The sequence below is a fragment of the Haliotis rufescens genome, unplaced genomic scaffold (assembly GCF_023055435.1).
Source record: "Haliotis rufescens isolate VD_foot unplaced genomic scaffold, xgHalRufe1.0.p SCAF_6, whole genome shotgun sequence".
In the NCBI taxonomy this organism is placed as follows: Eukaryota; Metazoa; Mollusca; class Gastropoda; order Lepetellida; family Haliotidae; genus Haliotis; species Haliotis rufescens.
The window spans coordinates 38,851,476-38,875,813 of NW_025964334.1; the positions used below are offsets into that span (position 1 = coordinate 38,851,476).

Here is a 24,338-nt window from a genome sequence, read left to right on the forward strand (position 1 = left end):
TGCGCGACATCCATAACACTGCAAAACAAACTTATACATAGCCATTACCGATAAATTTGCATGTAAAACATCAAACTAACGATAAACGATCATTTAATATGATTGGTCCTTTTCTGGTAGCCCGGTCCTTATCTCTGGCCGGTGGAGCGGTTTAAACTTTAATTTATGCGTTTTTATCTGTAATTGTAGGCTCCTCTATGCATCTATTTGTCTTCTTGCTACATATGAGCTATTACAAAGGTCCGCTATTGTGCGAGTAAGGTTGTTGGAAGGCAGATGTCTGATCGTCATGGTTCGCACTTGACTGACTGAGCAACTCGTGTCACGCAGTGCTTTGCGGGAGCGGTTATATTCCGAGTTGTCTCCCCTCAGAGCAATTTCCTGCAGGTGGCGAGAAAATCAACTATGGCTGCGCCCATGAACAACATGCGGATGAGCCTCGAAGATTTGATTATACGCCTTTACGATGTACAAGCTGTAAAATTTGGAACGTTCAAATTGAAGAGCGGTATCGAATCTCCCGTTTACATCGATTTGCGGGTGATTGTGTCCTATCCAGAAATCCTGGTAAGGTTTTGAATTGGACCCCTATCCGAGCTTGTCTCGCCTTCGGGTCAATCGAATGTTTGCGATTCGTTTCCATTGCAGGGGTGCATTAAGTTGCATTTTCAAATAATATTTCTTTTTCTTACATCTACAATTGTTAATGCATTGCTTAATAGTTTCCTGTTTGACAACTGATTTGTTTAAGCACTGTTTCAAGCCTAACCAAACAAAGAAGTCCGAAATGGTTGTTCTCAGAATGAGACTGGGGGCACCGGGTGCAAATGCTGAGCGCAATCATCTAGAACATGTCTTTTTCCTGTTTTAACACCAGGGAATTATGTTTTTTGCGGAGTCTTTTGTGTGTGATTTGTATTTTACGACAAGTGTTAGTGACGGTCAGAGAAAATTGTAAAACGATTTGTTCATTTTCAGTGCCATCGCTTGTGTAAACACTTGTGTAAAGCCAGTCTCCATTTTGCTTTAGCCTCAAACATGTCAAACAAACACAGTTGGGACCTCGGAGGCAAATACTGTTGTCACTAATAACGTTTTTACCAGTGACACGTATGATGAGCGATTTTTTCTGATTTGTGTTTCGTGAATACTTTGAATACTTCCTTATTATTTTGTTTTTTTTGCAGCCATTTTAATTACTTAAATTTCTATGCAATGCTTTTTACCCGAATTCAATTCAGATGTTTGTTTATACAAAGTACTTATCTGAAATAACATCTCATTAGAAAAAGACGTCCAAAAAAGATGATATTTAGGTCTGATTATTTTGTTTTTTGAGAACATGCATTGGCTTGACTTCAGTGGGAATGTATCACTGTTTTGTTTTTGTATGCCCAAGTGATTAGGATTTCTCTCAGTTTTCCTAGTTACGTTTGCTAAACATTTCTATTCTTTTCATTTTTATTTCCTTGGCTGAAACTAGATATCAGTGAAGATATCACTGACTTATGATGAAATTAAGCTTCTTTATTCTTTCAATGCTACATTTCCTTAAAGATGGTAAGGTGCTAGTGCCTCTTACCTCTATCTAACAGTAATCATGGTAATCATAAGATCAGAATAAATTAGCCAAGCAACCATTTTTCAATTAAAACAATGCTCAAATTCCAAAAAACTATTTATTGGTCAAGAAGATGAGATGATAAAGTAACAGTAATACTAGTATGTCTCCTCGACCCTAGAGCATAAGTTTTAAAGAACCAACTCAGTTTTAAAAAGATTTGGCAAGTCTAGATTGCCTCAGCTCTTGGCCTCATATTAAGGATTTTTCTGTGCTCCATTTGGAATTATTATTTTCTATTTTGTAGATATATATTTTTGAATAAGATAACTTTATTTCTGGGACTATATCATGTAAATGTCATCCTATAGTAATACCAATGACCATAGTAATGTAGCATTTTTGTGCGATAGTGGATTTGAGTGGATTTAAAGGATTAAAATATACTCTTTTCTTTCAACAATGAAATGTGACAATGGCCATTTACATCACAAATTTAGTTCACTATTCACTACTGGTGAGAAAACAATGTGCGAAACATACTAATTCCACAAATGCATTTTACCCGTGAATATTCCGGGGTAGATAAGGTCTTCAGCAACCCATACTTACCATAATTGGCGACTATGCTTGTCGTAAAAGGCGACTAACAGGATTGGGTGATCAGGCTCGCTGACTTGGTTGATACATGGATCGATGCTCACGATGTCAATCACTGAATTGTCTGGTCCAGACTCGATTATTTCACAGACGCGTCATATAGCTGGAGTATTGCTGAGTGCAACATTAAACAACAAACAAACAAATAACAAAGGCATTTATTGTTCACGTTTCTGTACTTTAATTTATTTTGTTATGAGACTTTTTTGTGTTTACCTTGAACTTCCTTTGTTCCTTTTTGCGATATTCTGTGAAAAGTTTCTTTGAAGATGAATTGGTGATTTCGGTACAAGTGAACCCCAACCTGTGACCGACAATAGTGACGAAAATAAACAGGATGCTCCCCATCTTGGACACATGGATTACAAGTGATTGCAAAACACAGATTAGTTCGTTTGTTTAGTATATTTTCTCCAAATGACAATATCCCGTTGTAGTCATGAAATAGCACTACAAAGATGAAGTGACATGTCATAAACTCTGGGAATCCGTGTCACTTGCTGCCATGTTACATTAGGTGAGAAAAATACCATTCTGGTTCATTATCACTAATTGGCTACAAAGATCAATCGATGTCTATCTTTATAATGGCACAGATTGAGGGTGTGGGTGGAACTTTATAAAGCTCTTGACATACATGGAATCCATACTGGTATTATATGTACAACACAGTTCTCCCCACAACTAATGAAACAATCGCATATATCCTGTACTCGGCTGGTGGTAATATCCAATCAGCTTGCAGGCCTAGCCGGTCGTGCTAATGAAGCCACGCCTCCTGTTAGCGCTTTTAAGATTTGTTTTGGTTGTGACAAATAGACCACAAACTATGTACTCTTAAAGAAGGACAACAGCGCTAACTTAACGTTTTCACACTTTTCTCCTCGGCCATCATATTGTACATCATACTGGCTACAAAAGGATGTAAGAAAAATGTGTTACTATTTTCATACTTGCACTTTAAAGGTGAAATGTATTTATTTAGTATCTGTGTTGGTATGATCAGAGAACAAATAATGTGAAAGTAACATCAGCAGATTTACCATCATGTGCCATGTGCCCATTTCCTCTACTTGCCATGCCCAGTTTATGTCTGAGTGTTATATGATCATGCTGATAGTGTTCCAGTCGGTGCCGAAAACATTTCAGTCTACCTGCCCAAACTTGGCTCTAAGGATACTTTAGTTTAGTGTTTTGGTATTTGATGAGCTGATGTTTTTAATACCATTGAATACTAGCCCAAACATAATCTTACTAGACTCATGCTCAAGACTAGTAGCTGAAATGGTAGACTGGTGTTTTATGTGATTATTCACCTAGTCTTGGATGGGAAGGGTCTGCTTCCAGAACTGCGAACTTGAACAGATCATCCCTGTATGAGCACATATTTTGTCTCCTAGGGCCAGAAACGAGAGCAGAACATTCATTACCCTTGATTTTGCAATTCTGTACTCTGTAGAAACAGGCCACTTTAAAAGTTAATCTTACAACCAGGTGCAGGGTGGCCAGTGGTCTAAGATGCCACAATTCTCTGTGCAGAGTTGCGTCGTTTACCAATACCAGGATTTACTTTAATAGTGGGTTCAAATCCCAGATTTTCCCTGGTTATGAGCATGGTTAGAACTGGTTTGTTGGCTCCATACCATGCTCAGGAGTTATATAAGACTTCTTTGATAGAACAGTATCACCTTGCTCTTTCCTCCCACACTATGCCAACATGACATGACATCACTGATGTGCTCTTTTGGTATATGATACTGATATTTCTTCTTTCATGTACTAGATAGAATGAGTGAGTGAGTTGGGTTTAACGCCGCTTTTAACAGTATTCCAGTCATATCACGGCGTGTCAGCTTAATGTGGGAGGAAAGCCCGAAGTGATGCAGGTCTCAGATGTTTACCATTTCGGTGAAACCCACGAGCACAGGTATGGTGCTGACAAACCTAGAAACATAATCGGGCCAAATGGGATTCGAACCCACAATCATAGGTTTCTGGCGTGCCCAAGGGACACTACTCTGCACAGCGAATAGCGGCGCCTTAGAGGACTGGGCCCCCCGTGCTCCCTAGATGGAATGATGACTTTATTTAGCTAACAGAACCTATCAGTAAAACAAATTCCAGACATGTTGACATCTCATATTGCAAGTATTAAAACAATACTTTACAAGTGTTGGAATGGTTTTTTGGGTCATTTGGGGATTCTGATAGAAAGTTAAACACAAAACCGCATGCTTCAGAGCACTCTGTACTCACTGAGGCCAATCTTTACCATTCCCCTAACAATAGAAACAGTTTCAGTGGTATTACACTTGTAATTCACTCAACATGTAATTCCCTGATGACTTACTTGTAATGATTGCTAGAAAATCAGTTTTCAAACAGATCATATCATGTGTCTAGATTTCTGAGATATTTTTCTGATGAAATTTTTCATGTTTTAATAGTAATTTGTTATTTTGTTAAAAGTATTCACTGTTTTGTGTATAAGAATGGTTCTGGGTTTGTTTGTATGGTTAAAATGTGAGTTTATTAACAGGAAGTTACAAAAATCTCTTTACATGGCATGAAAATGTACAATTAACAATGGCACTAGAGTTTTCTAAGCAACTTATAAGTGCAAGCGTAAATATTCTCTTTCTTTCTTTTTTTAACCTTTTCAAGGCCAGAAAGTAATTGGATCTCGTCATATTAGGGAAATATTTCTTAATGTGCAGGTTTTGGTTTCTATGGGAACTAATTTCTTTTTCATATCTGACCAAAGAAAGTTTTAGCCATTAGAATGATGATGATATGGCCGTGAATATGTACTCACTTTAATATATGTTTTCCTGACAGGTGAGTGAGTGAGTTTGTGGAGTGAGTATACACATGGCAATTCCTGACAGGTAGCTGTGTTATATGTGGTTGTCAGATTAGACCCCTACCACACTAGTTCATCATTCAGGGGCAATCCGGGGCATTCAGAATGGTTGCATTTTTTTACAGTGACTAATTCTTGAATGATTGTTATCCGAAATATCTTAAAGATTATTTTAGAATTTGGTAATAATATAGAAGAACATCCTATCAAAAAATAAAAATGTATGAAAATGTCCTGTGCTATTTGTGTGGAGGAAAATCACTGACTATGTACACATGGAACAGATACAATCATTTGTTTTCCTCAGCATGCTCAGCATTTGTCTAAATGATGATAAAATATGGACTGAATATTAAAACTATGACATTTCCCCCCGCACATAAGCAAACTTTACCACCATGAACACTGGGTTCAGCCTTTCCTCCCAGATCAAGCTGACACGCTGTGACATGACTGGAATACTGTTAAAAGGAGCGTTATACCCGACTCACTCACTCACTCAAATGAGTAGACAATTATCTCTTAGTCTTCCTGCAGAATGTTGTCTGTGTTCTGTGATGAGTAGCATGTTATCTAGACTTCAGGGCTTAATTTCAGGAACTTGATTTAACTTGCACCAAGTGCATGTTTACATGTAAAACCTAGTTGCACCAGACAAAACCAGGCTGCACCCTGTGGCCATAAATTTATCAAAGTTGAAACGTGCACATGGTCCATCTTCCTGGGGCAAGGGAGTTAACTGACTATAAAAGTCCAGTTTCCACCCTTGCCGAACTAGACTGGAATTAAGGAGTTAAATTTTGGCTGGACTAACAAGTCAGTGCATTGTCCAATCAAACTTGCTTAACGAAATTGACATCCACTCAACAGATATTTTCTAAATATTTTATGTTTTTAATCAAGGTGGTCACATGTTTTGATGCACTTCGCGAAGTAAGACCCGTTTTATCACAGTATTGATTTTGATTTTGATCAGATTATCTTGACTGGGTGCCATCATTTTGTTTGTAGCAAATGTAAGTGATATGAGAGGTGGAATCTGATTGGTCTGTAGATATTGGTCTGACATAACCCGTAATAGCCACTAATGGCGCGAGTAAGCTAATTTGTATTGAATGTGTTCAAAGATCGATGGTGTGTGGACATGTTAGGTTAGACACAAATTTGAATATTTTTGACATGCACTTGGTGCATGTAGACATAAATATAAGGTTGCATTTTTCAACAATAGGTTGCACTGGTGCATGTTGTATTTAGCTATATCAAGCCCTAGGACATGATTGTTTATGTTACAGGTACGAGTGTCAGAATACCTGTGGGATGCCAGTCAGAACTGTCAGAACAACTTCAAGTCCCTGTGCGGAGTGCCATACACAGCTTTGCCGCTCGCAACAGTAAGTCTTGCATGGCTCTGGGTAAATGCTTTATCACTGTATGTACAGATGAAAATGCACGATATGGTGGGGGATAATTTTGAAAACGCATCAAATATGCATCACAACATACATCATGTACATGTGCGGTCTAACATTCATTTATAGACGTTTTTCAAAAAAAATAATTCTGAATTCAAGCAGCATATTTTCTTGAGTATGGTAAACACTTTTTTTTCCAAAAAACACATCTGTGTAAAGGTGGTGCATATTGTTCACACGATAATGAGTTTTGATTGTTTTTCCCCCAACGCAAAGATCTTACCGTGAGAACGTAACACCAGAAATACCATGTCAACAAGTCCATACTGAAGTCCGTACATTAATCATATTATTACACAGTCTGGTTTCAAAAAGTATTCATTGCATATCTGGACTATTTTACTATTTTTGTTCAAAATTTACTACATTTGTTAAACAAATTTTAACTATGGATACATATGTCATAAATGCCATACTTTGACTGATTAAAAGTCATGTTTGTTGTAGTTTGACTGTTATATGTCAATATCGAGTCAAGCAGGGAAGCCTCGGTGGTAACTGGTTATATTGTTCCATACCTAAAAAGTATCCGGCAATAGCGATCAGTTGTACGGAAGTTATGCTTATGGTTATTATTAAAATTATTTCTTAAAATTAAATTCATAAATTATTGTCTGATTGCTGTTTCCTGCTCAGTTTACGAGAAAATACACACAGTAATCTTCATCTCTGCATAAAAAACAATGCCTAGTACAATACATTTTAAACGGTTAATCATCATGTCTAGTTATGCTTGTGTTTTATCTCAAATTTCAAATTTGTATTGACCAAGTTTGTTATTACCTGTTTGTTTACCTGACTTTACTGAAGGGATACCATGTGAAACAATTCTGCTCATAATACTCTATTTCGCCCCCCCCGCCCCAGATACTGAAAACCCAAAAGGAGGTGCTCATTAAACAATGGACGTACATGTACAATGAAAAACATATTATTTGTTGATTAAAAATAATTATTAACCTATTTACACGAGAGTAGCAATCTAAATACATTTAATTCCATTCAGTACTCTAAGTGTACTTTTTAGTTTTGCCAGTACTCCTATATTAAAATAATAAGGAATACATACTCCTGATGCTGAAAAATAATCTGGAGCCCTGGTCTTGTAGTGCAGAGAGGACTTGTGTGTTTTTGTTATGGAGAGTATCAACCAATGTTGAGCCTTAAGGCCTAATTCTTATTATCCAGCCATGGTTCATGTTATCCAAATTAAATAAAATGCTATAAATTGCTATATACAGAGTTGCATCTCCTATCTGTGCCAGGGTCCTCATATGGCTGCTAACATTGTGTGTTTTGTGCAGTGGAAACAGGGAAACAGGGAAACTGAACCTTGCTCACTGACTTTCGAGGACTACCTGACTGTTTCCAGGACTGGCTGACTGTTTCCAGGACTACCTTACTGTTTCCAGGACTACCTTACTGTTTCTAGGATTATTTGACTGTTTCCAGGACTGGCTGACTGTTTCTAGGACTGGCTGACTGTTTCTAGGACTGGCTGACTGTTTCTAGGATTATTTGACTGTTTCCAGGACTGGCTGACTGTTTCTAGGACTGGCTGACTGTTTCCAGGACTGGCTGACTGTTTCTAGGACTGGCTGACTGTTTCTAGGACTGGCTGACTGTTTCTAGGATTATTTGACTGTTTCCAGGACTGGCTGACTGTTTCCAGGACTGGCTGACTGTTTCTAGGACTGGCTGACTGTTTCTAGGACTGGCTGACTGTTTCCAGGACTGGCTGACTGTTTCTAGGACTGGCTGACTGTTTCTAGGACTGGCTGACTGTTTCCAGGACTGGCTGACTGTTTCCAGGACTGGCTGACTGTTTCTAGGACTGGCTGACTGTTTCTAGGACTGGCTGACTGTTTCTAGGACTGGCTGACTGTTTCTAGGATTATCTGACTGTTTCCAGGACTGGCTGACTGTTTCCAGGACTGGCTGACTGTTTCTAGGACTGGCTGACTGTTTCCAGGACTGGCTGACTGTTTCTAGGACTGGCTGACTGTTTCTAGGACTGGCTGACTGTTTCCAGGACTGGCTTACTGTTTCCAGGACTGGCTGACTGTTTCTAGGACTGGCTGACTGTTTCTAGGACTGGCTGACTGTTTCTAGGATTATCTGACTGTTTCCAGGACTGGCTGACTGTTTCTAGGACTGGCTGACTGTTTCTAGGACTGGCTGACTGTTTCTAGGATTATCTGACTGTTTCCAGGACTGGCTGACACTTCTTTTTTACTCTTGTTCTTGAATGAGCCACGTAGTTTAAGAAGCATAACACCAGCATATCTTTTCAGTGTATTGCAACAAAGCATCACATGCCCATGCTGATACGCAGAAAGGAAGCAAAGGATTATGGGACCAAGCGTATGATAGAAGGTCATTATGAGCCAGGCGAGCGCTGTCTGGTTGTCGAGGATGTTGTCACCAGTGGATCCAGTGTTCTGGAAACAGCACAGGTAGGGTAAAATTGGTTTGGGATGAATCAACACAAGAACATATTTAATGCCCTGCATGTTCTGACCTTGACCTCTCAATCAGATGTCACTGGGCAAGTCAGGAACTCGTGGCAGGAGGTCACGTGACTCAAAAGTCATGCATGTTTGGTGTCATTTTCATCCAAAACATTATATTTTACAATGAGTGATATTTTACTTAACATATTTATTTTGCAAAAGTGGTAAACATCTTAGACATGCATCACTTCGGGCTTTCTTTCTGCCATCATCAGTGTTCCCACTGGCTTTCGAAACTCTAAAAATTACCACTGCCCCCTAAATTTTGTCAGTTCCAACTTTCAACAAATAAAAAACTGGTTAAACTTTTGATTTTTTCAACATCATGTTCAATGCAATGACATCATCTCTGAAGTAACTTAGTTAGATCTGCAAGTCATTCACACGAAGTTCAGTCACAATTTTCTCTTATAACTTATATGAATACAAAGATTTATAAGGTATTGGTACTTTATTTGCCGGTCCACATGCTCACATTATGATGTGTTCCAGTCGACAGAATGTTTTTGGTGGTGACCATGTTCTTGAATTTCTAACTCTTCAAGGATATGGCTGAAGTACCTTTCCTGGTTGAACATGTTGCAGTATTTCCTAACAATATCTTAATGACTAAAAGCCATGCATGGTTCTCTAAACTGTGAAACTCCTCCAGTTTTCATAGGATATGTAATTTCTGACCTGGTGTCCTCACTGAAGAATGTATCTTCTTGAATTTGTCTTTTCCATTTTGTTTGAAGTCACGAGAATAGGCCCTGTGCTCTACTGCTTGTCGTAATGTGTGTAACCATAGTGACCTGAGAATGACTTGCTTCCAGGCCTTGAAGACAGCTGACATTGATGTGCGTGATGCCGTGGTGTTGCTGGACAGAGAGCAGGGCGGGGCCCAGATGTTGAAGAGCGAGGGAATACACCTGCACAGGTAGGAGTCCTTCACTGATTGTCACATGCATGGTCTTGTAATCTACACTTCAACTGATAGTCTGGAGTCTGATAACATTTGTCAGCCTTGTGGTAGAAAGCTCAACTTAGTCTTTATGTGCAATTATATAAATTTACATTTTGGAAATGCCCAACATGTCTGTACTTGGATGTTAGCCTCCTAGGTGCAGTTAATTTAAAAATGATTACAGGATGTGATATGAAAATAGTCATATTTAGTTCCGATAATGTCAAAATATACATACAAATGGCTCAAGATCCAAGACGGTGCTGTCTGTGTTTCCAGCGTGTGCACGTTGTCGAAGATGTTGGATGTGCTGCAGACCTCGGAGAGACTCTCGGGGCCTGATATTGAGAGAGTCCGAGAATTCATTGCTGAGAACAAGTTCAATGCAATGAGTGGCATTAAGAGGAATGGATCTGGCGACACACACTGTTCGCACAAGAAGGCAAAGAAGGTCTGTTTACAGCTTTTCTATCGTGAATCCAATAGAGAGATTTTGTAGACATTGAAAAGTAAGGTTGATGCCTGTGGTTTGGATGAGGAAGATTAGATGCCCATGGGTACCCTGGGTAGAACAGGTCCTCAGCACTTGATTGATTGTTATAGTAGCCAATGTAATAGAATCAGGTTATCAGGCTCTGTAACCAGATTTATTGTGTGTCATCGAATCCTGTCGGTGTGGCTAGTCTAGGCTATTTACAAGCAGCTGTCATATAGTTGGAATAGTGGTGACTGCAGCAATTAACGCCTTTAAATCCATCACTAGTCTGTTGGACTATTACTGATAATATTCACAGTATGAGGGGTATAAGTTTCAGAAAGAAATCTCTAACTTGTCAGGTCTGTTAAGTTGCCATGTGGTTTGTGTGTGCATGATCAGTAGGTATTGTATTGTGATGCTCCTCAATAATACGTCTATATCACCATGACCTGAATTAAGTGCTAGTGTCAGAGCCAGGCAGACAGTGGTTGACAGCATGAGCACCAGAGTGGTACTCTGACTCACAGACACCAGGCCACACATTGTAAAGACTCTCACTGATGCTTTCTTCAACTAAACATTGTGAAATATGTTGGAGGCCCTGGACTGTTTATAGATAGGGATGTCACGATACAGGTGTCACACGATTGATGAATAGAGTTGATAGACTCGCTCATAATGGTAAAGAAGGACAACTGACTAATACCCATCGACATGACACTGAGTCAAGTCAATTATTTGATATGAGAAAATAAGAAACAAAGTTTACATACTGTATTGTGTCAGGCAGCAAGGAAAAGCTGGTCAGTCTTGTTATCAGGCCGGTGTCACATCCGAATGATGACCAAGAAGAGTATGAGGAATTTACATCGTTTGTATTTGGTTATTCATGTCGATGTGAGATCAACATGGACAATTAACTGTGAATCGACGCCAAATTAAGTGTATTGGGTGTCATCGTGCAAAGTTGTCCGACGGTGTACAAGTGAATTGCAACATCACTAATTATGGCTGCATTGTGTATGATCTGTTTTAGCGTCTTCTTCCAAGCTATCAGTGAGGTATTGTTTAGGCAGCCCCAGTCTGTGTTGTCTGTCTAGTGGCTGACACTGATGTGTATTGCAGGTTCACAACTACGCAGACAGGGCATCGCTGTGCACCAACCCCATCAGCAAGCAGCTGCTCCAGATCATGGAGGCTAAGAAAAGCAACCTGGCTGTGTCTGCCGACCTCACCAGCTGTGGCGAGGTCCTGGAGGTGAGTCCTGGGGTCAAGTGTGGCAGTGACGTGTTGAAGTACCGTATTTTCTTGAGTATAGTGCGCACCCTGGTATAATGCGCACCCTAAGCGAAGCAGCTGATCGCTTTTGCCAGGTATTATTTTTTACATGGAACCAGTCTAACCAGTCACCGTCAAGGCTCACGCGCACGTGAGCGCGTGATCGCGAGAATTTCATGTTGACATAGAATCGTCAAACAAAAACAAATATGACTTTTAACGAGTCAAAGTATGTCATTTATGATATATGTATCCATTCTCTGTCAACTAAAGTTCGTTTCAAGGCGTCAATAGCGGTATTCTGACCGTGGTTGCTGTTAATAACGGTGAGTTGTGCGATCTTCTGATCGCTTCACACACGATTTCGCCGAAATTAATAAAAACAATATTATAAGGAATTTTGAATAAAATTAATGAAATAAGTTACAAACATAAGTCCAGATATACAAAGAACACTTTTTATAGCCAGACAGTGTAATTACATGATTATTTTGCGTACTTCAGTATGGATTTGTTGACATGGTATTTCTGGTGTTTCGTGCTCACGGTAATGTCTTTCCATGGGGGAAAAAAACATCCAAACTCATAATTCGTGTATAATGCGCACCCCCTTCTACACACCTGTGTTTTTTCGAAAAAAAGTGCGCACTATACTCAAGAAAATACGGTAGTCACATGACAGGTGACATGTGAACATTTGTTGAAACAGGTCATGTGACAGGTGACATGTGAACATTTGTTGAAATAGGTCATGTGACAGGTGACATGTGAACATATGTTGAATAGGTACATGACAGGTGACATTTGTAAAATAATAATACGACCATGTGATGAACATTATGAATTGGGTGACCTATCACACATGTGACATAATCTTTTATGAGCAGAAGTATTGGCAGTATTGAATAACTTGCCTCAAAATTACCACAACTGGCAATGGCCATTACCCAAATTCTCATGAATGATCAAGTTAGCATCATCTGTTCTGTACAGCAGTTTGCAATCAGTAGCTGTTCTTCACCCACTGGTCAGAGAACCAAGATATTTTTGTGTGAGTAAGGTTGAGAATGTTGCTTGTTGTCTCCAGCTGGTGAACCGTGTGGGGCCGCATGTGTGCCTTGTCAAGACCCATGTAGACATTCTGGAGGACTTCACACCCGAGTTTACCAAGCGACTGACAGAGCTAGCACAGAAACACAACTTCCTCATCTTTGAGGACAGGTAGGGACTGTTTCCTGTAGTCAACATCTACAGCCATTGTGATAACCAAGATCTATATTGTAATAAAACGGGTCTTACCTTGTGAAGTGCATTCAAATTACTCGAGCACCTGGATTAAGAACATGAAAAGATTTATGAAATTTCTGTCGATGCCCAGTTGATTGTACACATACGTTGCAAATCCTGCAGTTGACCAAAATCTGCACGTAGAAATGTCTAGTTCAATACGCGATTTTGATTGTAATATGTATAGACTTGTTAGTCAAGCCAAAATGACATTCCGGAATTCCAGCCTAGTTTGGCAAGTGTGGAAACTGGACTTTTATAGTCAGTTTACTTTCTTGCCTCGGGAAGATGATTGTGACACAGTAAGGATCAAACATGGGTCAGTGTTAATACATGGGAGTTACCATCATCTTGGCACTACTGCTGTCATTGGTCAGTAATACTATATGGGAGTTACCATCATCTTAGCGCTACAACCATCACTGGTCAGTGTTAAAGTTCCCACTAATCTTATCACTAAAGGCACCATTCATTTACTAAGGAGTTTATAGACCACAGAGGTGGTCTTGTGGTAGAGTCCAGAGAGCGGAGAGTCAGGGGTTCGATCCCTGGCCGCATCATACCAAAAGATGTTTAAAGATGGTACTTGTTGTTACCCTATCTGGCGCTCAGCATAAGGGGCTTAAACAAGGACTGGTTGGTTCGGAGTCCGTATACTGTGTCTGAGTGGGGTATTCATGTTCAGCTGCGGCATGGTATCTCAGTGGGCTAGCACTATAAATCGGCATCAGTCCAGACTAGTACAATCAGCCACACACACACATTTGCATGCATGTCGCTATATAAGTGCAATAATCTTGGGATGCGACGTTAAACCCAATTTCACCTCCCCTCACCTAAGGAGTTGTGGTATTCTTGAGTTTTTGAAATGAAAATTTAGACAGTCCAAGATAATATTACTATTATAGTAGACTGCGATAGTCATGGACCTGCAAGGTATGTTTGAGTTGCATGACTGACATTGCTCCCCCCCATGCTGAACTCAACGGATGATTCCACTTGCCCCATGTTTCCACACCTTCCTTTCAGGTAGTTCTTAATGTCTTACGTTACCAGTATGCTTGAGCAGCAGTTTCTGTTGTGTTTGCAGGAAGTTTGCTGACATTGGCAGCACAGTATTGAGCCAGTACACCGGAGGCATGTACCGCATTGCCGACTGGGCCAACATCACTAACGCCCACTCCGTGCCAGGAGAGGGGGTCATACAGGGACTCAAACAGGTCAGCATCTCAACACTTCCCTTGTTGCACCCTCAGTATGTCTTCATCCGTCTTGGAAGTTGTGGTTGTAGCTGTTGCAGCATTCTTTGTGATGAGCTTCACGGTCTTTCAAATGATTTTACTTTTGAAACATGAAATTAAAGTGGCATACAAAGCAGTGTTCATCGGGATACACATCATTCTACCTCCAGGGTTCATACTGGTCATGGAGTCTTGGATGGGCATAGATCTCAGTTTGAGTTTCCCTGGCCTTGAATAGCTTTGGAAGATTGAAAATTGTTATGAAGTCATGGAAAAATCATTGATATGTTTAATCAAGTAATTTATTCTGGAGATACAAACATGTGACAGGCAAATGAATGCTTTGACCATTCTTGACCAGAGTGAAGTGATGTTAATTGGTGATGTTTCAGGGTTAGAAACTAACAGTTTTTGTCCACTAGTCCTTATAATGATAACATATAGCAAAACACTTAAAATGGGCCAATTCCTACTAGTCCTTAGTTTAGTAAGGACTATAGGACTAGTGCCAATTTTAACACTGTGTTTGTGATTTTGTTCGTGATTATTGTTGTGATTTTTATTGATGGAGTATCATGGTAAACTGGCATAATACCCAGAAAAACTCATGGAAATTTGTGAGGCTAACAGTGTATGAACCATGTACTGTTGTAAGTCAAAGTTGGTATATCACTTTGCTCCAACCTGTTTTAACCTGACTCATCTAGAGAGTTTCATCTTCAAGTATTTTATAAGAACTCAATGAATTTGAATCCATTCTGGTGCTTCTTTAAAAGTGTAGCAGGACACTGCCCCCCGGGCTGACTCATCATGAGTTTGAATCCTAGATTTTAATGTATTACTCAGATGTCTACAAGCTGCATGCCTGTGTCCTCACATACTGACTTTACCAACTAATTGATGTTACAGGCTGGACTTAGCAAGAACAGAGCTTGTGTCTTAGTTGCAGAGATGAGCTCAACTGGAAATCTAGCAAAGGGAGACTACTCTTCAGGTACCAGCTGCAGATAACTCTTACAATGTGTCACCTAGTTGGTTCAGTGTGGGCAGGTAACATTGCCAAGCAGTTGTACATGTTTGACTGAGTCAAGTTAGTCCATTGTCGCCCATGGATTGTGTGCAGTGCGGGACCTAAGCATGTAAGTCACGGGGTCCTTGTCATTACCCTACTGTAAAAGATTTAGGGTTCCCTAGATACTGAAGTAAACCTCAAGGATGCAGGATGCACCTGAGTGTCATGCTCTGGTGTGTACATGTCTCATGTTGTTTCTTTGCTTACAGCGACTGTGAAGATGGCGGAGGAGCACAGTGATTTTGTCATTGGGTTTATTTGTCAGTCTCGTCTCACATCCGACCCAAGCCTTCTACACATGACACCAGGTAATGGAACATTTCCTATTTACTGAAATTATAGTAACACTAACAGTGCAAGAGTAATCGCTATTGACGGGCTGCCATCATGTTGCTTAATATTTGGAGTGTGATGTTAAACTAAAGAGCCACCATGTAATGTTAATGTGATGTTCTGCAGGTGTGCAGTTAACGGAAGGCCAGGACAGTCTGGGCCAGAACTACATCACCCCCACAGAGGTGATCACCAACCGCCAGTCGGACATCATCATTGTAGGGCGTGGCATCACCAAGGCAACGGACCCAGCAGAGGCTGCACGGCAGTACCAAGAAGCGGGATATCGCGCCTATCTTGCACAGTTTGAATGAGGATACATATAGGATAAATACATCGAGGGAGGCCACTGCAGACACCAGCTGCAGTGGGAGGGGATGGAACCACTTTTGTCAGGCATACTTGTATTTCTTTTCCACTGACAAGTTCACGTCCTACATTTCATATTGAGGTGATTATTAACCCATTATCATCCCAGCAGCCATCATGTGACTTGTCAGGGGTGTATCTAGACAGAATGTGTAAGGTAGGTTTGGCGAAGAGACAGACAACTACAGCAGAAACCAAAGCCAATCTTGTATGCATCATCGTGGGTGTTTGTGCTGCTGCTGCTGCTGCTTCCATTGTGACAACATGGCGGGAACTACACCCTCTGCCACCGGTGACCCTCGGCTTCAGCACAGCCATCTTACTGCGTCTTCTGGGGTAACAACACTGGGGTCGATACGACATCTTTGCCGCACAAGGTGCTTGTTCACTTCATCTCCGCTGCACAACAAATTTGAATACACAGTGATCACGTCACATAATGAATTCCTCTTGGCATTGAGCAGGCAGCTGGAGAAGAGCTAAGCCCTTGTACATCAATGTGTCATATCAAAGATACCTTCGTGTCGTTACATCCTAGGCGGTACCACCACCACTTGTTGACTCTGTCATTTTGCTATCAATACCCAGATATGACTATTGTTGCTGTGTTGAAAATGTCACTGTCTGAAAAAGTTTAGTGTCTTTAAATGTAATTGTCCTGATTGAATTTCTACATCAATAGTTTTTGTACAAGTGAGAATTGTTTCTCTGCAAGCTATTGGATGTTGGTGTGTTTGATTTCACAGATCTGATGTTTTAGCGAATGGAGTTCACCAAAAGTTCTTCTTCTCACATGTCTTATACTTAATAAAGGAATCCATCGGTGGATACAGACAATGCTCATGTTTAATTGCCACTAAATTACCCCTACTGTTAACAGTACAGTGTTTTACATGCTTGAAGCGGCTCTTCTTTACACATTTGTCCTGAAAACAATTATGGTTAGTTTTTTTCGCAGCTACTGTAAATCTGAAAAGTACTTCAAAACTGACACACACTCATGATAGTTTCATGATGCAGGGTAACTAAACAAAAAACATGGAGGCCCATTTCATTTACATCGTCAACCAGCCAGTACATTACTAAATAAATAATCCCTCATCCTTTTTCCTTAGTTATGCATTGTCACCAGTGTCAAGAGTCAGGAGAGTTCTCCAACCTGCCACATCTCAATTAGCTCAGATATCACCGAGTAGTCCAGAGATACGCAAGCCTACTGGTAGATGAACATGCTCGTCCAACCTTCCTGTCAACTCTCACACATGCATCTATAGTTTATAAAAACACTGAGATACCCTTTCATCACACGGTTTCCTACACGTAAAAAATAACACGTGCAAACGTATATTTGATCTTTGGTCTCATCAACAGGGGTCGCAAAACATTTCAAACACAGTTAAGGCTTTTGTTGGCCACTAGCAATAATTTCATGGCGCAAGAATTTCCAGATTTACAGTATTCATTTGCCAGGAAGCTAACCAGCAATATATTTCCAGATACAGTGAGTACATTCCTGTTGTAGGCAGCTCGGTGAGTCCGTATTGTTAATTCCTCATAGCACTGTTGGTAGTTGTCACTGTCTCACTTGAACTTCCAAACTAATATATTTCCATTGACTGGGTTTATTGAAACCAGTTTATCTACCGAAACAAGGGGAATTCTTTTGTTCCATGCTTAAATCCTTTCTCCACAACCAAAGATGAGATTATTTAGATGTGCATTGTTAAAAGTTTTTTCGTGAGTCGTATGCCTCAATTACAGCAGTGCGTGACGGTATTACACTACAGAATGTATTCACCTGTTAGACTATTCCTAGTATACAATAGAGAACAAGAGCTGTGTGAGTGTCTGCCAGACAGGTGTGAAAGTGTCCAAGTTATCAGCCAAAGGAACACATCACCTCAACAATTCATCCGAAGGCCATCGTCCCGGGCCACAAGAATACTACCAAAGTCCACAGCCGAAGACAAACTACCATGTTACATTCTGGAAAGTGCTCTTAATGGTCAACAAATGTTACTTCAAGTGAGACCCTTGGAGTGGAAGAGACCCTAGGTTCTGTAAAATTAGGAGTCTCTGAAACCTTAGTCATGAAGATCAGGTTATGCCCAAATTTATGACTTTAGAAAAGTGTATTTGACGGTGCAGGTCCTTGTAATGATGTAGTACTGACAACTAACAAAGCCTTGTTTTGCTGGACGCTATAGTGTGGTCAGTCTCTTCCTGAAGCATGTGGAACTTGAACATGTTGACACAGTTTATACCAGGTCTCTTGTTCCAGGTAGGGATGAATATATAACTGTTCCTAGTGGGCAGGAAATCTTTAATGTCTAATAATAGTAAAGAAAGATTCCTGGCTGCACACAGCAAGAAGTGAACAACCAACTGAGAAAGCTTTAGTCCCACAAGTGTCTTAGAGTTGAGATGACTGCCGAAGGTCTCGTGGTCTCTGCTCCCTGGATGTTGAAAGTCCCTCCGGCCTCTACTTTAGCAAACCCTGGACCAATTCAGAGTAACAACCATTAACTCAACCTGCTGCTGTACTGTGTCACAGATGATCTATGAGCAGGGTATTTAAGTAACTGTTGAACAAACTGTTGAACAGATGCCAGCCTGTTTTCTAGGATGATACAACAACTCATCCCTCCCTCCCTCCGATATATATCAATGATCAAATTATTCTATATTTTAATTTTAAGCTCAGACTGTTCTAGTTGAATGTAGAAAGAGATAGATTTGTGATGTTATGACTTTCCGTCACAGGATTGAACCGTGACCTTGGGTCGGATTGATCTAGGTCAAGGTCAGCCATGTTGTTAACCTTGAGTCTGCTGTGGCTGAAGGTCAAGGACATGCTTGTTATATTGTGGATGTTGAATGTTCTGTGGATGATAGCGGCTGTGTTCAGAGTAAGTTCACTGGTCCACACTTGACTACTTAATCACAGTACACTAATTTCAGTACACACTTTAAGCATATGTCAATGTTTTCAATATGAAACAGGTAACTTCTTTCAATCAGTCCTACTATTATCTTATGTACCACTGCACACTAACCTAGTCCTTCTCAAACTAAAGTGTACTGTTAGCTGTTTGTCATTATTAAATTTGTTTTAGATAAAATCACTTTGAAACGAATGAGAACATTAAACATTCTCAAACCCTTAATGCAGGAAACAGGAAATCTATGTCTGTTCTAGTCTTATCCCTGTTCTCCATGAGCTTGTTCAGGGCCAGCAGAGAGACAAGACCACTTCGACCAAGCATTTGAAATGTAAACAAGGAATGAGTGCTATTTGTCATGTTCACAGTTACCAAATTGTTAAAGAAAAGGTAATTAGTTTCTTACCAAGTAATAGTCTGAAGGAAATGATATAACAGCTGTTCATAGTTCACAAACTCTCAAAGGCTGTATTTTGTGTTTCAGTGCTGTGACATGCGGTCACTGGTTCCACTTTTGTAAGCAGAAGCATGACAACTGATTGCTTAAGACATGTTACATTTCAACTGTGCATTTTGTTGTTCACGATCAATGGTTATGTTGGGAAAGTAGGGTTATCTCCCTTTGATTTCATAGCATATGAAAGTTCTATTATATCTGTACAGAACTTGTTTCTTGAAGCAGCAATGTCTGAGTAGTATTGCTGTATAGAGAAAAGTAGTTTGCAAAACGACATATTTCATTTTTATGGTTTTGTATCGACATTAATCTGCCTAATTGTAAACATTCAACAGGTCATAGAAACAAGGGGAATTAACTCTGTCTACTTTCAAGACATTTCTCAAATAATTCCGGTTAAGGTGTGTCAAATGGCACTGTTTTCAACTATGTAAATACCTGTATTAGTTTTGTGTTTCAAGTCTCATCAAACATGCTATCATTTCACCATTTTTATTTTTTGTGTGTTTCGTGTAGATATTTAACTCCTATATCTGGTAACCATGGTTACAGTCCTAATCATTTACACATAGAGGCTAACCCTAGGGTTTGCATATGTCTTCATTGCACACTGTAAACAATCACATTGACAGAAATTAGTTCTTTTTTAAATGATAGATGTTGATCAAAATAATTGACTTTTTCTTTGAAAATGAGTTTTGAAAAATACTTGATTCTATTTGGATCTGTCCACTGTCCACTGATAACAAGGGCATTGTGATGAAGCTATGTTGTGTTATGGTAATATGCCCTAGCCAGGGCTCTGTAAGAATGTACTACCTGCTGACAACTGCTGTTTTCACTAAGCTGATGTATTGGACTTCAAATCAACATATGTATAGAAATATGACTATTTTGTTACCTTTTGCCCACATTAATTTTCATGCTATGTTTCCTTCTTGAGTGTTGTTTCTGCAGCCTGTAGATGATTTGACCTTAGAATCATTTGTCATACAGATTGTATTTGTGTTCACAAGCACCTGGGCTCTCAATCAGTGCCACTCATGTTACTTGTTTTTCATGTGAATTGTTGCTGAAGGCAACTGTTGAACTGTCCTTTTCTTCGTTGAGGCACTTTGCATTTGTTTAGGACAAAGGGGAATAACTCCTGTAGTGTGTACAACAAACTGATTTTGCAGATTCTAATGCTGTAGATTTTATTGCAATTGGAATTTCTGTCCAATGAAGTAAGTAAGTCAAGGTCATATTGCATTGTGTTTGTGAGGAAAACCACACTGGGTTGGTTAACTTGTATAACATCCTTTGTTCTGTTCTGGTTTTAGTAACAAATTAATGCAATGATACAAGATCTGTTTTCGTAACCTTCAAGTACGTAATGAGGTTAGAAGTTAAGATTTGGCAGAGACAAGCAACCACAGTATGTGTTGTTGGACCTTGCAGTGGTTAAAAAAAATGGTAAAGAATCAGTAAAAAATCTGACCACATTTATATGTCTCCTGAACATTTTCCTAAAAATATTTTATAAATGAAATGATAAACATTTGGTTGGGAAAAAGTCAATTGAAGAAGAAAAATATATTTTGAGGAAGAAACCCATTTTGTGGGCAGGGTCATTAGATATTCTGAAACTGAAATGTGAATACAAACTTGTCAATCCCTCCTCAAAGACACTTTCTAGCTGTCGATGTAGGACAGCTATACTGATATGCAGATGGCCATTTTGTATTGTTATGATCACTTAGATCTATGATTCTATGCATGGCCAGATATGTTTCCATTGTTACCGAGGCTCAATTCTTCCTCCGCTGTATGTAGTCTTGTGTCCACTGCAGGTTTTACCAGTAGCAATGTTTTGGAGCAACGTTTTTTGTTACAGATTTATTTTGTATGGTAAATTTGTTAAAAACATTATGTATTTTAGATACGGTGGATGAGTTGTCTGTGTTGGTTTTTTGTATGTTATGAATTATGAAACTTCATAGAAGTGCTTTAGAGTTTCTAGACTTGAACTTTGTATTTTGTAAAAGTTACTTAGAAAGTGATTACTTCAGATTACTAGTAGTAGACCCAAACATGATTGCTTCATGCCATGAACACATGTTTAGGATATGTGAGATGGTATTGTAGGTAAGAATATAAGCATGGGCAGATCGCTGCAGGAGCACAGTGAGGGGTCCAGTCATATCACTGTGTTGTTACGTGGGTGGAGGGTTGATGTGTTGGTGTGACATGGGTGGGCCATGGACCACCTGGTAACAATCATTGCTAACTGCTGGCTTATCTTGGAATGATGTAGGTGTAGAGGGGTCTAGAGGGATACATTGACGACTCGACTAATACTTTACAGATTTTTGGATTGGATATAGACCTGCATGAAAATTACATAAACTGATTATTGTTATTGTAAGAGAGTATCAGTTGATGTCATAAACGACTTGCTGTACTGCGGTAAATCTGTGATGTGCGACCCCACTGTCTCCCAGCTGTCTCAGTCTGAGTCGCACGAGGGGAACACCTCACGTACATGCCTTAGGAGGAGGTCAAACAGCTTCCTGACATGAACACAATGAAGCTGATGCATTTGGCTACGGACACATACAGCCTGAAATGAAGGTACCGCTCCAGGCTTGTAGCCTCCACCAGCCAAACAGTGGGGCTGGACTCTCCTCCCACTTCAGGATAGCAATAAACTGCACCTCTATATCTCCAGGGCTCGCATGTCACTGCACTGCACTGCACTGCACTAACCTCAGGATCCATGCCTGAGGTTCTCCTGATCTAAAATTACCTGCCATGTTGTTGATATCGCCCACTCTACAATGAGACCGGTTTGAAACTTGTTTTCTAATTGGTCTGATAGACCAAGGAGCGTAGCCAATCAGATTGGCTAATGGAAATGAAGGGCAGGTAATTGGAGATCACGAGAGTGTAGGTTTACAGAAATGCCCGCCCTGGAGAAGTAACGGATGTAAGGACTAGAGAGGATGCAGCAGCTCCTATGCTTGTCTATTTTCGATGGAGATGGAAGCTAGTTTGGAATCACTGGGTCACACTTAGGTTGATAGTCTGCACGTGGTTACTCTTATTATGTTTTGTTTATGAAATTGGTATCAAAAGTTGCAGTTGAATGAATTACTTTTTGATGATGACTTTGTTTATTGTTTTATTAGACTTATTGAAGTAGTTGATGTGAAATTTGTGTAAATATTCTTATGTTATTATGTGACAATTGTAGATGGAAAGCTGTCTAACATATCTATATTGCTGTTTTGTAGGCCATCATAACATTAATGTTATATGTTGGAAAGGAACAAGTTAAAGCATCATTCAAATTTTTATCAAAATAGTGTAACCAATTGAATAAGGGAATTGTGCATCTACTAACTTCATGAGCATTAAGCATATTAGCTGAATCTGCCTCTACTCTGGCTGGGTGAATAATACTGGAATTGTTTTGTTATTGTGAGTTAAAATTTTACGTTGCATCTGCATTATTTCAGCCATATAGCGACGAGGTTTCATCAGAGATCCATGCCCTCATGTAGACTCAAAATAATAATAGCAGTAAGGTTTGGATGGCTGTACACTTTATGGACAGTCAAGGGGTGTACCTTTCAGTTTCTGTTTGACTTGCTACTCTATTGGAAACAGCATACATTATTGGACTGGCTGTACACATTGCATCTGATGATCTCCTGTTTGTTACGTTGCATCACTGGCTTGTGTGCTCCCGCCGCAGATACATACGGATCATATCAGTTATATATTTGAAGAGATGTTCATATGTTCTATAACTATCTATTTTCCACGCAGCACAATCTGAAGAAATCATCAGGTACATCAGATGACAGTGCAGCACCAGCATGGACAACCATCGTGTGTTATAGGTTTATGTTAAGCATGACCTAGGATTGAGCCGAGAAGGTGTTTTTAGGGATGAGGAGGCGTCATGGTATGTCATGTGACATTATGTCCCAAGTGACATGTCAAAGTGACAGGACATGGAGAGCGACATGGCATCTGGTTAAGACATGTGATTGACATGTCATTGCATTGTCATTTCAAACTATCATTGCTTTGTTATTTTATCCTAGTGTCACGTGACTGAACTGTGACCCTTCTGTGGAATTCTGTTGTTTTGGTGTCAGGCACGGTGTTGTCTATGCTGTAGTGTTACATCGTCTACAACTGTCAATGGTTGCTCTCTACATAATGTTCCACAATACCCATGTCTCATTGTATCGTGTCTTAAGTGTAGAACATCATTTCCTGTAAGCACTTCATGTGGAGTACAAATTTGAATGTTTCACCAAGTGTTTTGTTATTTCTTTATATGTCCTCGGAGTCACAATTGTCTGAGTGTCTTTCCTGTTACCCATGTTTGCCACAGGAGACAAGCTGGGTGTGGATCAGGTGGTCACAATGGCCGTTCAGTGGCAGCACTGCTTGGAAGGTTTAGCATCCAGGACCACCAACTTGAGCTTTGACCCGACTGATCATGCCACACTATGCTGGTTGTATATTTAAAATAATGTGGGGATAAAGAGATAATATTACTAAGGATTGAGTAAACATCGTGCAACATTTAGGATGAGTGAGTGAGTAAGTATAGTTTTACACCGCTTTTTTGCAATATTTCAGCAATATCACAGTGGGGGACACCAGAAATGGGCTTCACACATTGTACCTGTGTGGGGAATCGAACCCAGGTCTAAGTGACCAACCGATCCCACTAGTTGCCTCTTCTGACAAGCATAGTTGCCATTTACGGCAAGCATGGGTTGCTGAAGACATTCTAAACCCGGTCTTTACGGGACTGGAGGATCATATGCAGTCATAGATCGGGAGGTGTCTATATGTCAT

The 24,338-nt window shown here is 39.9% G+C and overlaps 1 protein-coding gene across 1 annotated transcript; it reads left to right on the forward strand.

The window, feature by feature from the left end:
• The first annotated feature begins 307 nt into the window (after positions 1–307).
• Positions 308–23,784, forward strand: LOC124145815 (uridine 5'-monophosphate synthase-like). The gene is made up of 11 exons (XM_046515753.2): positions 308–567; positions 6,380–6,478; positions 8,854–9,015; positions 9,888–9,991; positions 10,298–10,469; positions 11,622–11,753; positions 12,862–12,995; positions 14,152–14,281; positions 15,212–15,296; positions 15,584–15,682; positions 15,834–23,784. Exons 1-11 carry the CDS (start codon positions 406–408, stop codon positions 16,019–16,021), a joined length of 1,467 nt encoding a protein of 488 aa, XP_046371709.1. The 5' UTR covers positions 308–405; the 3' UTR covers positions 16,022–23,784.
• Positions 23,785–24,338: the final 554 nt, after the last annotated feature.